Here is a 13,082-nt window from a genome sequence, read left to right on the forward strand (position 1 = left end):
CTGCAGACAGTCTGTTTATTTAAGAGCTAACAGAGATAGCAACCGACAGCTGTGTTCAATGTCTTCACTGCGGTGACAGCCGCTTTCCTTTGCGTGAGGCGCAACACCACGTGCTTCAGCCCCAGCCTGCACGGTGCCCACAGGGTTCCCCAGCGCCCAGCACAGCCCCGTTCCCCTCGGTTTTACAGGCAGAACGGGAAGATATTTATCAGATCACAAAGTCTCCCAAGCCCCTTTCCCACTCTTGTTTAAAAGCCAGCCGCAGGGCAGTCAGTTCTGCACACGGGGAGCCAAGCAGGACAGTACCGGCTCCTTTCTCGCTCCTGCAAAGGCTGGACACCAACAGCACAACAGAGCACTTTTGACTCATCAATATAATTACCTTCAGCTCGGGCCTCTTATTAAGACTAGAGCATCTGTGAGTGCTGAAGAGGCAGAGCTCTGTGATTACTGCTAATTGAGCTGTGTATAATAATTAACATGCAGCCCCGTACAATAGTAAACACTCACACCGCACCACCAGGGCATGGGGCCTGCCCCAGGCCCCCTCCGCACACCCCAGCTGCAGCCACCGGCACAGGGCAGCTCGGCCCGCTCCTCCCACCCGGCCGCAAAACACAAGGCCCAGTTACAGGCGAAAGCTGTGGAGCCTCTCCCCTGCCTCTGAACACACGGGACGTCAGCACTTACCTGGCTTCCACCAACAGAGCTGTGAAGGTCCCCAATGGATTTAAAGTGCTTTTAATAATTCAGGCAGAGGGGCAGGTGCAGGGCAGAAAAGTTCTTCCACGGGCAGTCGGGCATCAGAGCAACTGGGGACTACGGGGCCAGTCCGGCGCGGCAGCAACACCTGACTGACCCTGATGGTCTCCACCACTTCACTCTAACACAAACACGCCTCGAACACCACACCAGATTTCAACAGTCATTTTATTAACAAAGTGCAAACAGTTTTAAACGAGGAGTTGTACAGCACTTACACTGCGGAACATCCACACAGACACGAACGTCAGCACAGTCAGCCGAGACAAGGACAGCTACGGGTTGCAGTTACTCATGCTTTGTCACTAGCCAGTTACTCAGCCTCCATCACAGCTCCACATGAAGTTCAGCAGCTCAAAATGCAACGCACAGTGACAGAGGGTTTGGCAACGTGTTCACTTGGTCCACAACACAGACAGAGGAAAACAGCTTCCGTGCCAGCTCTTTGACGTGAAGCTGGCAGAGCCAGCAGGAATGCAACCCTTCGTGTCAGGCCAGCGAAGGTCGCTGTGCCCCAGTAACAGGTTTAAGACGACTGTAGGAGACCCACGCCAGGGTCTGTGACAGCACAGAGCGCGCGCAGCCACCAGCAGCAGCCTCGGCCCAAGCTGCAGAGAATTAACGCACCTCTTCCCAGGGCCGCGAGCTGGCACGTCTTCAGGCCCCGAGCCCACGCTCTACCTGCTCCAAAGAAAGGCAGCTCTCACCGACAGCCCTCACGCCGCGGCAGCTCTAAGGCTCTTACCAGTCAATATTTTATGCCAGGTACTTAAACCCAACTGGAGTTTTCTGCTGACGCTCACACAAGCGTGCAAGGCTCAGCCAGCTCCCCCCAGCGCTGCGCACCCCCGGGGCTGCCTGCTGCCCGCTCTCGGACCAGCTACGGCACGCGGTCGCGGTTACCTGGTGCTGTCTTCTCCAGGAACAAAGCTGAGATCGTCAGGACCGACCTGGTCGCCCTCCGGGAACATCGAGCACCGCTCTGAGGCTGAAGACAAACCAAACAAGCCCCCAGTGACCTCCACAGCCGAGCAAGCGGAACACAGCAGGTGAACCTCCCACCACCCGCAAGGCCCCCCGCGCGCTCCTTCATCCCTAACGCAGCGGTACACGGTGTGCTCGACGCGGAGTTAAGACTGCCACGGGGTTTTAAATTTAAGATATCTTGAAGTCAAGCACAGACATGAGCGATGTTTTGACGCTTCTGATTCGGGTTGCGAGGTTCCAGCACCTGCTGCAGACACACGGCAACGCAGCAAAGCCCAGTTACTGAGCCGAGCCGTTTGGCCGTGCCGCTAATGCCGCACGGGATGCTTACTCAGGCCAAAAGTCTACTTCACCTCACGTCAGCTGTCACCTTACGGCTTTTAATTTGATCAAAAGGTTAAAGCTTTTCAAAGAAATACGAGATGAGTTTTTGAAGCTACACTGAAGGCTCAAAGCACACGCCTGCCAATTAAGATGCAAATCCACGTCTAAGGCAGCAGTCACCTCCCTGAAATCAGCCTACTCACACCGCCGATCCTGGTACGGAGCGAGCTCCAATTCAGAAGAACCAGAGCTGTGGGTTTTCCAACACCTCCCCGGGAGACTCACCTAAACTGACTTCTCAAGGCTAGAAAGAGTTCCCCTCTCCCGTTTTGATCTGTTTTTAGTTAGGATCCCAAGAGGGGAGTTCCAAATCTTACTGGCGCTCGCTTGAGCTTTAACACCTCTGCAGCACCACCCCGGGAATGGGGCTCTGGCAGCGTCCGGCCCCACGGGAGCTGCGGGGCGGGCGGCTCACGCTGCCAACTCTACCTGCGCTTGAGGGCTGGGCAGGGAAGGCATGGCTAAACCCCTCCGAGGCAGAGGCGGCGTCCTCCTGCTCTTCGTTCTCTGTGTCACATTCAATGTCACTGTCGCTGCTCATTCCTGGGAGGAGATGAAGGACATGCTTCTGACACAGCCCAGCTGTAAAAAAACCCAAAACACCAAAAACCACAAGGCAAAATATGATGGCAGCAAGATCTATGTAGCTGGAGCATTCAACTTTTTCACACGTCAGAGTTACCGGCATCAAACACCAAGCGCTGGCAGGAGAACAGAAGAGGAGGAGCACGTTCCGAGCGCAATGTATTTACCAAAGCACAATGGAACGGGAAGAACAGCGGGCGCCAGTTTGGGAACAGCCTCCCTGCACGGTGCAGCTCAGCGCAAGGACAGCGGCTCCAACACGTCACCAGCGGAGCACGGACTCAGGCGCCCGTAGCTCCCTCCTGCTCGGGCTGGGCTGCGCTCCCCTGCCAGCTGCTCCATCTCCTCTACCATCAGCACAGTGAACCCAGGTTGCTTTTTAACCGCTGAGAGGTGGCACCACCCGCCGAGCGGATGAACCTACCGACCCTTCAAGACTCTACTGCAGTCTCACACGCAACCCCCCCCCGTTTTTTCCACAAAGAACCACAGCTGATAATCAAGGTGGCTTCTTTTGTTTTGCCAGACCTCGAGTGCGGATTGACAGCAGTCGAAACTCTCCCTTTTGTACAGTTTTGTAGGTGGCAAAAGGGGTTTGCTCTGCTCTTTTACTTCTTAAGAGCTGATACTCATTGCTAAGAAAAAGCAAGCAGTTAATCGTGGTGTCAACTCTACAGTAGTTTTTCCTCTGAAAGAAAAAAAAAATTGTAATATTTGTTTCCTGGGGTTTTTAACAATGAAGTATTTCAGTTTTTAAAACGTTTTCCTATTAGGCTCTCTGCTATAATAGGAGAGCTGCGGGAGCGCATCATGATCACGCTGCAGTGACTAAGAGCAGAAATTCAGTTTTGTCACTGAGAGACCTTCTGTAAATGCCAACTCCTACACAATATTGCACACTGCAGATAGAGATGGATGCTGGCACCTTAATATAGGCTTTGCGCTACAATTCAGTCATTGAAATTCAAATTAGTGCAGGGGTGGAAGGCAGGAGAGTTTTAGCAAGATAAGAAAAACTCTTCTACGTGGACTTTCAAAAAAAAAAAAAAAAGGCAATAATATTTTTTTTCCAGCATGGAAAGGATGCAGGAAGGGAGGGGGAAAAGTTTCCTCCAAGTCTCTAAGGAAACTGGCTTACGTACCACAACACCCAACACCAAAGAAACACTGGAGAGATTCTAGTGCGGACGTGGAGGTAGTCACCAACGTGCTTTGGCCCTGAAGGCAGAAGACTTCAAAGCCAAGGTCACTGGCTACTGTTTTAATTAGGTAAGAAATTATTTTCAAGGCCATGCAACTGAACACCAAAGTAAAGACCTGGGGACAGATCAAGAGGTACAAAAAGCAACCAGCACTCCAGAGAAACAGACGGCACCGTACAGCGTTATCTGCTGGGCCCTCACATCCCTGCTGCACCGCAGGTCACGAGCGGAGAGAGCACATCAGCAGTGACACAGAGGTGTCCTCTCCTCAATCCGACTGACCCTACAGCTGCCAAATGTTACAGCAAAGCTCAACAGCCATGAAAACAGACTCTGCGTTTGGAGTGGTTTTTTTTTTTCCTTCCCCTCTTTTTCTTTTCCCTTCAAGCTCTTGCCACTACAGAAATGGATCATCACAGACTGGAGTGCTGCCATGCTGCGTTTGTCCTCTACAACACCCAATTTACCTTCTTCTGGCCCTGCAGAAGCACCTTCAGAGAGTCCAGCCTGCAGTTCACCAGTTTCAGAGCCACTTTCCAGCCCACCTGACTGCGCTCCTTCTGTACGACAGCCTTTAGAGTTTGATCTTGAGAAAGAATTTTGGAGAAATATAAAACCCCACATTAGAAATTCAGCTTTAATGCAGCTACAGAAACAAATCCTTTTAGTGCCACATCTAGTTTTACTCATTGTTTAAGTCTCTTGCATATCCACTTAAAACTTTGATTGATTTAGAAATATTTAAAATCTTAAAACAATAAACCTGGAGAAGTTTGATTATTTTCCAAAAATGGTGACACTTGCTGTTTAGAAAAAAATAACCCGAGTACTCCACTGCACTTGGCTTAGTCAGCCAACAGGGAATTATTATGAAATTGCTGAAAAGCAGAGTCACAGTGAAAAACATTGTCTTAAATGAGGAAAACAAAAGTGCTAACTTTCAGCTAGAGGATACTTTGCAAGGGAAAACAGACTGGGTTTGCCTTTCACATCAAAGTGTCAGACTACATCCACCGCTGACCAAACTAAAAAAAATAGAAAAAGTAGAAGAAAAGACGACTCGTAACCTAGTTATAAAACCAAAAATTGACATCCAGAGGGAACAGCAGCAACCAAGTAAACTTCAAAGTAATTTCTCTTCCATGCTACAAGCACCTGGGTTTAGCAGGGGTATTTTTTCTTTCCAGATCAAGGAAGGTGGGGGAGGACGTGACAACAGGGAAAAGAGAATAAAACCCTTACCCCAGAGCACCAACTTTTCTGGTCTTCTCTACAGCAGCTAAGCCATTTAAGCCAGAAACTCCCACATCGGAATCGGAACCTTCACAAGACCTTTCCTCTGGCTTCGGCAGTGCCTCGGCAGCGCTGCTGCTAGCCAGGGGCCTGGGGGAGTGATGGCGACTGCTCAGCTTCGAGCTCCCTATGCCACCTGAGAGAAGAAGAGGGAGAGAAACTCATAGCCCTTCCAGCCTTATTTCAAAAGACTAAGCACCCAGCTGCTCCACACCACCCGTTTGGTTCCCAACACGTGTACGCACCAGCGCGCCTTCTCCACTCTTCAAAGCTCACGCTTCCAGCTCAACGTACGGGCAACATGCACCGTTTGCTACTTGTCCTCTAAACACAGAGCTCCTGTGCCAGCTGCCATTTCTGGTGGGAGACTCAGGCAAGTATGGACTAATCCTTCCCCATCTTGCGTAGTTACAACTTCTCTTCGACTTGTCTTCTGGTAACACAGACGCCCTCTACACAGACACCCTCTTCACTGTCGTTTTTCCCCAGCCAGAGATGCAAAGTCGCTCGGCCGCAGCAAGGCAGCCTTTCCAGCTTCGGACAAGGGTGAAACTGGGCACAAAGGCTGCAGTTACACTGCGCAACGACTTCATGGTATTTCCAGTTTCTCACCCAAGCCTTCTGTACCTATTTAGCATCATAAGAAGACAACTGCAATGCTCCATTCCTCCTCTGAACCCCTGGAGAGGGGCAAAATACCCATTCCCGTGTTCAGCGTTTCATTTCGTTACCACGTACAGAGAGGCACGGTAAAGCTCAGGAGCAGCAGTATCACACAGGTCTTTCATCAGACGTATCCAGAGTTTTCTCAAATTCCCTTTAAGTCAAATCACAACTTAAGCCCGGTCACTACCTTTCGATCTAGGATTTTCACCGTCAAGTCAGCTCCTGAAACATCTTCAGAGAGACCAGAAGTAACATGTATTTACATTCTGGTAAGTCAGCTGGGTGGCCCTGTTTCACAGCAGAGCAGCTACCAAAGGTACAAAAACACTACCTAGCTTTGAGAAAGAACCCAGTCAAGTTTCAGGGAAACTCCAGCTGCCGAGTAAGAGACTGCTTGAAAAGCTTTTGTGCAACAGATGCCGAGATGCATCCCACCACACAAGGAAAGATGACCTTGCTTACCTTCAGAAGTTTGACTGTCTCCCTTTAAACGCAGATTGCTATCGCCACAGTCCATAGCTCTTCGTAAAGACAGACTGCCTGCCGCTCCGGGGCGAAGAGGTTTGGGTGAATTACTCTTCTTACTTGCAGCTGCAAAAATAGTTTAAGATGTGACAAGCATTCAGTCAAACTGCTGCAGTGTTCTGTCTTTATGCTTGTTTCAAGTGAAGTTAAGCTCTGTGTTAGGCTCACCGCTCATTAACTCACAATCCTGCATGAAACTCCTTCCACACCCTTCCTGTCCGCCACGTGGGCTAGAGGGAAGCCTAGCTAGCAAGGGATGTGGCTACGACTACAGAAGTAACATCCACTTGCCTTGCACAAAGGCATCCTTCAGAAAGCCACCATCCCCATTGCTTCAGCCACCAGGAAAGTACAAAGGATAAACAAGGACAGCCAAACCCATCTCTTCAGCTCGTAAATGCAAAGTCCAGCGTAACAAAGAACCTCGAAAGCAAGAGTGAAAGGCAGGTTGTGGGACATGCACGGTTTACCACTTCCCAAACCAACCATTCTCTGTGCACCTGCCAGCGTGGATCCTGCTGCAGAAACTCCTCTGGGTACAGGAATGGAGAAGTGGTAACTGGAACAGCAAACCATCGAGCTCTGCTGTCATCACACCCCGTAAAGCTGGGGGATCCAGGCTTCGATGCAAGTCAGAAGGTTGCTCCAGTTTTACAGAGCACCATAGGCCTGTTCCTCTTGTTCTGATGTGGAATTAAGAGACTGCCCAGTGCCTCAGGAACCTTTGAGGGATGAGGCATTCACTAAGGAAAGGGGTGGTAGCAAAACCCCCACACAAAAGCTAGCACTCACAAAGAAGTGGCTTGATCCTTCCGTGGCTTACTGATGGCACAATTCAGGGCTCCAAACATTAACACAACTCTTTCTCTTAATGTGCACCATCAGAGAAGAAATCCTCTGCTCTATGGAAGTGATGAAATGCAAACCCGGCCTTCGCTGGAGTTGCAAAAGACCCCTTTGCAGGTCAGTACCAGAGAGGGATAGAGAGGAATTGAACCTTTCTACCAGTCTGTTGGTCCGCTCATGTTTGTAATATATTTCTTACTCATCTTGGCTCCAAAACCTAAGCAATAACTTGAATCAAAAGCCAGAAGGCTGGAAAATCATCTCTCCCAGGCAACAGGGAAGTGAAAGAGGATTAACAAGTGCTTTTATTCAGGATCATAAGCAACAAAGCACTTGCACAGCCTTCATGCTGGTACCCAAAAGATTCCACGCTGGCTTACCAGTGCTGCGAGGAGGACTCAGTGACAGCACCTGAACATGCGCATACACTGGCAGCTCCTGTGAAAGAAGTCACTTCTCCAAAGGCAAAGTCTCTCCACAGACAACCTTGGCTTACTTGCATTTTAGCAAGATTTCAAGTTACTGAAGTACAGCAAGTTTGGAATTTTGGGGTTTTTTTTGCTTTTTTTTGGTTTTGTTCCCCCCCCCCCCCCCCCCCCGACAAGCACCATAGAACATCCTCAAGTTCCCAGATGGGCCAGATGCAGAGCAGCACGCAACACAAAATGACCGGCAGTCAGAATCAGTGCGATACTGGATTAAACTTCACAACATGCTCACTGCGTTGGGCGTGCTACTGGAGCAGAAGTTTGGGTGCTTTTACCGAGAAGGGCTGAAACCAGTTTCAGTACCACCTGCTTACTCCAAGGCAGCGCAGGTTTCACGTTTCTGGATTCTTACAGCTGAATTTAAGTAACTACAAAGGTCTACTTCCAGCTGCCTGGATATATAAACCACCTATACAACTGACATCTGTACGAATGACATTTAAACCCCCTCTTTTCTACACACTTACAATTCCTTATGTAACAACTGGTAACAGAAGACTTTGTCAGTAGTTCCATTCCTATTTCTTGCAGCTTGCTGCAGCTTTCCGTTCCACAGGCAGCCAAAGCACCCTGCTCGATGGAGAAGAAGCTGGGCTGTCCGTCACACGAGGCAGCACTGCTGCTTCTCACTTCCGATAGTTGGTTTTTTACATCAGACATTTTGCTTCGAACTTCAGCCATCTGAGTTTTAAGTCTTTTCAGCATCTTCAAGTCAGGTGGCACGCGCCACATCGCCTGGTGTCTCCGCTGATCTCGATCTTTTAGAGAATAGGATGATGCTTTACCGAAGGAAAAGTTATAGAACACAGCACGTAAGTAAAACTCTTCTCAAATAAAAACAGACATCTATTTTTAACAGCTGTAAGAATTCTACCTTTTGCCCTGCTATAAAAATGAGGGAGAGAGAGACATTCCTCTGTACTGCTATGGCACCATGATACTCCGGTCGGCAGCACTGCACAGCTACCAGGACAGCAGACTGACATTCCCTGCTGGCTGTGGAAGAAGGCCCCAGAACTTGCTCACTGGGAGAACAAGGCTCCCGCCGCTACCACACGAATTCTGACAGCTGAGCTACGACTCCATATTGCCAGGTAAGCTTGAGTTCACAAGCCTGGTTGCCAGTTTGTATCAAGTGAGTTACATGCTTTCATAAAATTTGTTGAGCGTGTGTGCAAGATTCACATACCACCAACATATCACGTTAATATATAGAACTCAAAAGAAATCTGAAACTAGGGAAGCAATTCCCTTAAGTACCTAACACCAGATCACATCGAGGAGCTAATACCCGAGTAAGCCTACACACTGCTCAGCCAGAACCAGATCAACTTTGATGTCTATCTGAAGCATTACGTAAGTGTTTCACTGCAAATTCAGCTGTCCAGAACGGCAAAGCCAAGCAGCTCTCAAACCTTCAGCTTAGGAGGTGAAGTCTGGAAAACTCCAAGTGTAACTGCAGCTTTCTCTTGATTGACTGAGTTGGAATAAGCTCTGGGAACAGGCAAACCTTAAGGGAACTGCAGCAAAACCAGTAGCTTCAGCTGTGTAGCCTGTAGCTAAAGACGACTAGGAAGCCATTCAACACAAGCAGGGAGCAGCACAGCACAGAGTGCAACGCTCTCTCTTCAGCTCCTTCTGTCTAGGCCTTTTTCCAGGCAAAACAGAGCTGAGACTTACAGTTCATGTGCTGCCTCCCCTTTTCGTACTTATGGAAGGGACTTCCGTTTTTGGAAACATGGATTACATTCAGCTGAAAATTCACCTGACTGTTTATGTAACTCCATTTAAAAAGCTAACCACAAAGGAGCAGATAGTTTGGGCTGGCTTTAAGATTCAGTACCACCAATGTCATCGTTGCAGCAAAAGCAAGCATTTATTTGTAGCACATGGACCATTATTTCTCTTCTGTTCTATTAACTCACCAAATGGTTGTTTCAGAATGACCTGAAATGAGCTGTTGCGGTATTGAGCCAGCTAGCTCCAGACAAGTGTTAGTTGTGACAAATTACTGAGGTGTGATTTAACTCTTCACTAACAAAACCAGGGAAACGAGCAACCATCAGTAACAGCCATGGGTGCCAGTGGCTAGCTATCTCACTCTGGCAGCACATGAAGTTAATTCCTGTTTTCACTTGAAGGGTCCTAACTGAACTGCAAATACTCTTCAAAGACTTCCATTATTTAAATACCGTCACTATTTTTTCCTCCTGACACTTTGATCCATGTTTCTTCCACAAGTGCTTATATGTGCTTTTCCAGCCTTACTACTACAGGCATTTTTCTAGTTCTGTTTTCAATGCCTTTTTCATACACAAGTAAATTCCAGGATTTATTTTCTTGTTAGTATGCGCTGTGCTCCTACCACGCTCAGCCACTGAGTGTACACTGTGAAGTGAGAGGTGTAACTGCTTCCCCAGCAGATAGCTGTTTTGTGCTGTTTTGCCTTTCAGCACTAACCCCTCCTAGCAAAGGGCCTCTCCTTCATCTCCCCCAGCAGCAGTCAAAGACACTGCACGAACTGCATCCCTGCCACGCTGCTACGCAGAACAGCCAGCCAGCTCAGTCGCATCCCCCAAGCAGAGATGAGAAGACCCTCCCTGACACACACTTCTGTTCCGAGTTGAGTCATCCGGCGTTCTCGAGCTGAGGTCACCCACGAAGACAAAGAACGCGTCAGAGCGGGCAGTAAGATGCAGCATACTGATGAGCACCGACGAGGATACGCAAGTCCAGCTACCAAAGGACTGCCTGTCACCCTCTCCTCCTTCCTCCCCTGATCACAGCTGCTTCTAACTCCAGGACTGCACTCTCAGAGACACTTCCAGGTTGGAATTAAATCATCTGATACATGATGTACAGTTACCTCTGTTCTGCAGAAGAGAGGTGGGTGGACGTGGCTGAAGGCCCCAAAGGTTTTCCATACCATTTCTGTCTTTCAGATCCAACAAGTGGATTAGAATTAAGGGATCTAGATCTAGTAAACTGCTACTGGCTGTTGAGCCTAGGGCACTGCCTCCCCGCCTTGAAGGTCTTCCACTTGCACTGGTGTAGCCATGGCTAGTACCTACAGAAGAGTTACAGAGAAAGGGTGTGTGTTATTCCCTGTAAAACCAAAAAAGACAGAGTTACAAGCAGATTAGGAATGAAAACATTCCAAAAAACCTAACATGACATCAGTATTATTTCATGGGTTTATGGATTCTGAAAGCAATCAGATATGCTTCTAACTAAAAAGCTAAAAAGCACCGGGAGGGGGAGAAAAAAAGGGGATTTCACTCCGTATCTTTTCTGTACATCTCTTAAGAAACAGATTGCTAAACAAATTGATACAAAGAGCACTTCTTCTGAAGAAATGCACATGAACTTTCTAGGTTACCCCAACAATTAAGTTAAGGCAGGAGGATCTTCAGTTGAGTTCTGCTCTGTGTTACAATGTTCCCGTTACATAGTGGCCAAGGCACCCAAAAGATAACAGAGAGTCTTCAGAGAATATAGTCAGATCTGTGAGATTAAAATTGTACAGTTTAGTAGAAGTCCCTTCCAACACAGACAGGTGACACTACCAACATTCAGACTGGAAAACAGCCCAAGCAGGTAAATGCAAGAAGCTCAAGTGAAGAGGCTGTGTCAGCTTTTACAACTGCAGTTAAAAATTACGTTCTAAAAAGCTCCTAAATAAACACTGTTTCTACAGCCACCGTGTTCCTACTCCACAGGCTACCATTTCAGAAGCAAACAGCCATGTCCCTCAACTTCGTAGCTCAGAAGGAATTTTCAAGAAGTTTTGAAACAGCAGCTAAAACCAGGACAGTTACAGAATTCTGTCCTTCAAGCACTATCAGACTTCCACGGCAGCATAAATGCCACTTTTAACATCTTTGCCATAAACGAATATGAGTATATTCAACATACCTGGATTTCTTTCAGAATCTTAAGTTACAGCTAATTTGGGCTCTAAACATCTCTAGGCTGCAAGAAATCTTAGAGTACCTTCTCATTATTGCATTTAAAACACATTTCTGCTTGACTTGTAAGGATTCTTTACTTCCTTCCCTCCATGTACTTCAGGTTTTACAGCGCACTAAAACCTAAGTGAATGCGTCACATGTTTAGGCCACACAGACATCAGTAAAAATTTCGTGTCAGCCCACTTTCAGTCGAAATTGAAATGGTTTCAAAGAGGCAGAAATGCCTCCCTCCAAACTTCTGTATAATTTTTGAACAGTACATTCAGATTACTCCCCCTTTTTTTTCTTTAATTGAACCAATGAAATGTTTCTGCTACACTGCAATAATCAGTAGAAACCACATGATGCAGCATTTCCAAAAATAGAAATGCCTGCAGAACACACAGCTTGGTGTTTCTTCCAAGAAGAACAGGGGAAGGAATCCAGCAGCGTTTCGCATATGTGGGAATTCTGAAGGCTGGTTTTCATACCTGACGCTCCAGGAGTGGCAGTGGCTGCTGCATCCTCCATGAGATCTCCTTCTTCCAACTCCATATTACTGCTATATTCCACGTCATTTTCTCCAGACCTTAGGAGATGATTGGGGTGGAAAAAGGAGAATACACTTATTAGCCTCCATCAGCTCTTGTTAAACATTACGGCACATACCTTGAAAACAACAGGAAGCACTCTAAATGCTATTTATTGCGTTCCAGACTACACGAACTGAACAAATCGAAGTGTGTTAACTAAGTGACTGACTCCCTAACCAAGAGTCCAAAAGTGTCATACATATCTAGACGGTAAAATCTGACCCTGCAGACTTCTGGTTTTGTATGTGCTACAACACATTCTCATGTTTTAATGAAGATTCTAGGATTTGACACGATCATCTCAGCTAAGAAGCTTAAATTCTCTAGTTTAAGTAACTGTCTTCATCATCACTCTCCTACTACTGCAACACTTCCTAATACCAAACCTCTCTCGTTACAGTGCAGAAACAGATTTCTTAATGGTGTTTTGGGAAAGAACCTTCACAGACTATCACTTGTCAAAGACAGAATACAGCACTAAAATAAATGAAGAGATCAGAAAGATAGGAACTAGCTGACTGAAAATTCAATGTTTAGCATTAGCTGTATCATAGAATCGTAGAACCACTGAGGTTGGAGTAGACCTTCCCTTAAGATCACCAAGCCCAACCGTTAACCCAGCACTGCCAAGTCCACAATGTCCCTAGGTACCACATCTCCTCATCTCTGAAATACCCCCAGGGATGGTGACTCAACTATTGCCCTGTGAAGCTTGTTCCAGTGCTTGACAACCCCTCTGGTGAAGAAATTTTTGCTAATATCCAATTTAAACCTCCCTTGGCGCAACTTGAGCCTATTTCC

General features: G+C 47.5%; 1 protein-coding gene across 4 annotated transcripts in view; it reads right to left on the reverse strand.

Annotated features, from left to right (window-relative positions):
- Positions 1–889: 889 nt before the first annotated feature.
- TRIM37 (tripartite motif containing 37) overlaps positions 890–13,082 on the reverse strand; it is a 31,104-nt gene continuing 18,911 nt past the window's right edge. The window contains exons 17-25 of one of the 4 annotated variants that reach the window (XM_075440131.1): positions 12,180–12,277; positions 10,605–10,805; positions 8,206–8,496; positions 6,342–6,470; positions 5,163–5,349; positions 4,388–4,506; positions 2,563–2,715; positions 1,666–1,750; positions 890–1,446 (exon numbers count right to left, since the gene is read on the reverse strand). In XM_075440131.1, the coding sequence (XP_075296246.1) occupies positions 1,440–1,446; positions 1,666–1,750; positions 2,563–2,715; positions 4,388–4,506; positions 5,163–5,349; positions 6,342–6,470; positions 8,206–8,496; positions 10,605–10,805; positions 12,180–12,277 (1,270 nt within the window). In that variant the 3' untranslated portion in view covers positions 890–1,439. Of the gene's footprint in view, positions 1,447–1,665; positions 1,751–2,562; positions 2,716–4,387; positions 4,507–5,162; positions 5,350–6,341; positions 6,471–8,205; positions 8,518–10,604; positions 10,806–12,179; positions 12,278–13,082 lie in introns of all 4 variants that reach the window. The other 3 variants (XM_075440132.1, XM_075440130.1, XM_075440129.1) reach the window with 3 other exon arrangements.

This window comes from Opisthocomus hoazin, chromosome 20 (assembly GCF_030867145.1).
Source record: "Opisthocomus hoazin isolate bOpiHoa1 chromosome 20, bOpiHoa1.hap1, whole genome shotgun sequence".
Lineage (NCBI taxonomy): Eukaryota > Metazoa > Chordata > Aves > Opisthocomiformes > Opisthocomidae > Opisthocomus > Opisthocomus hoazin.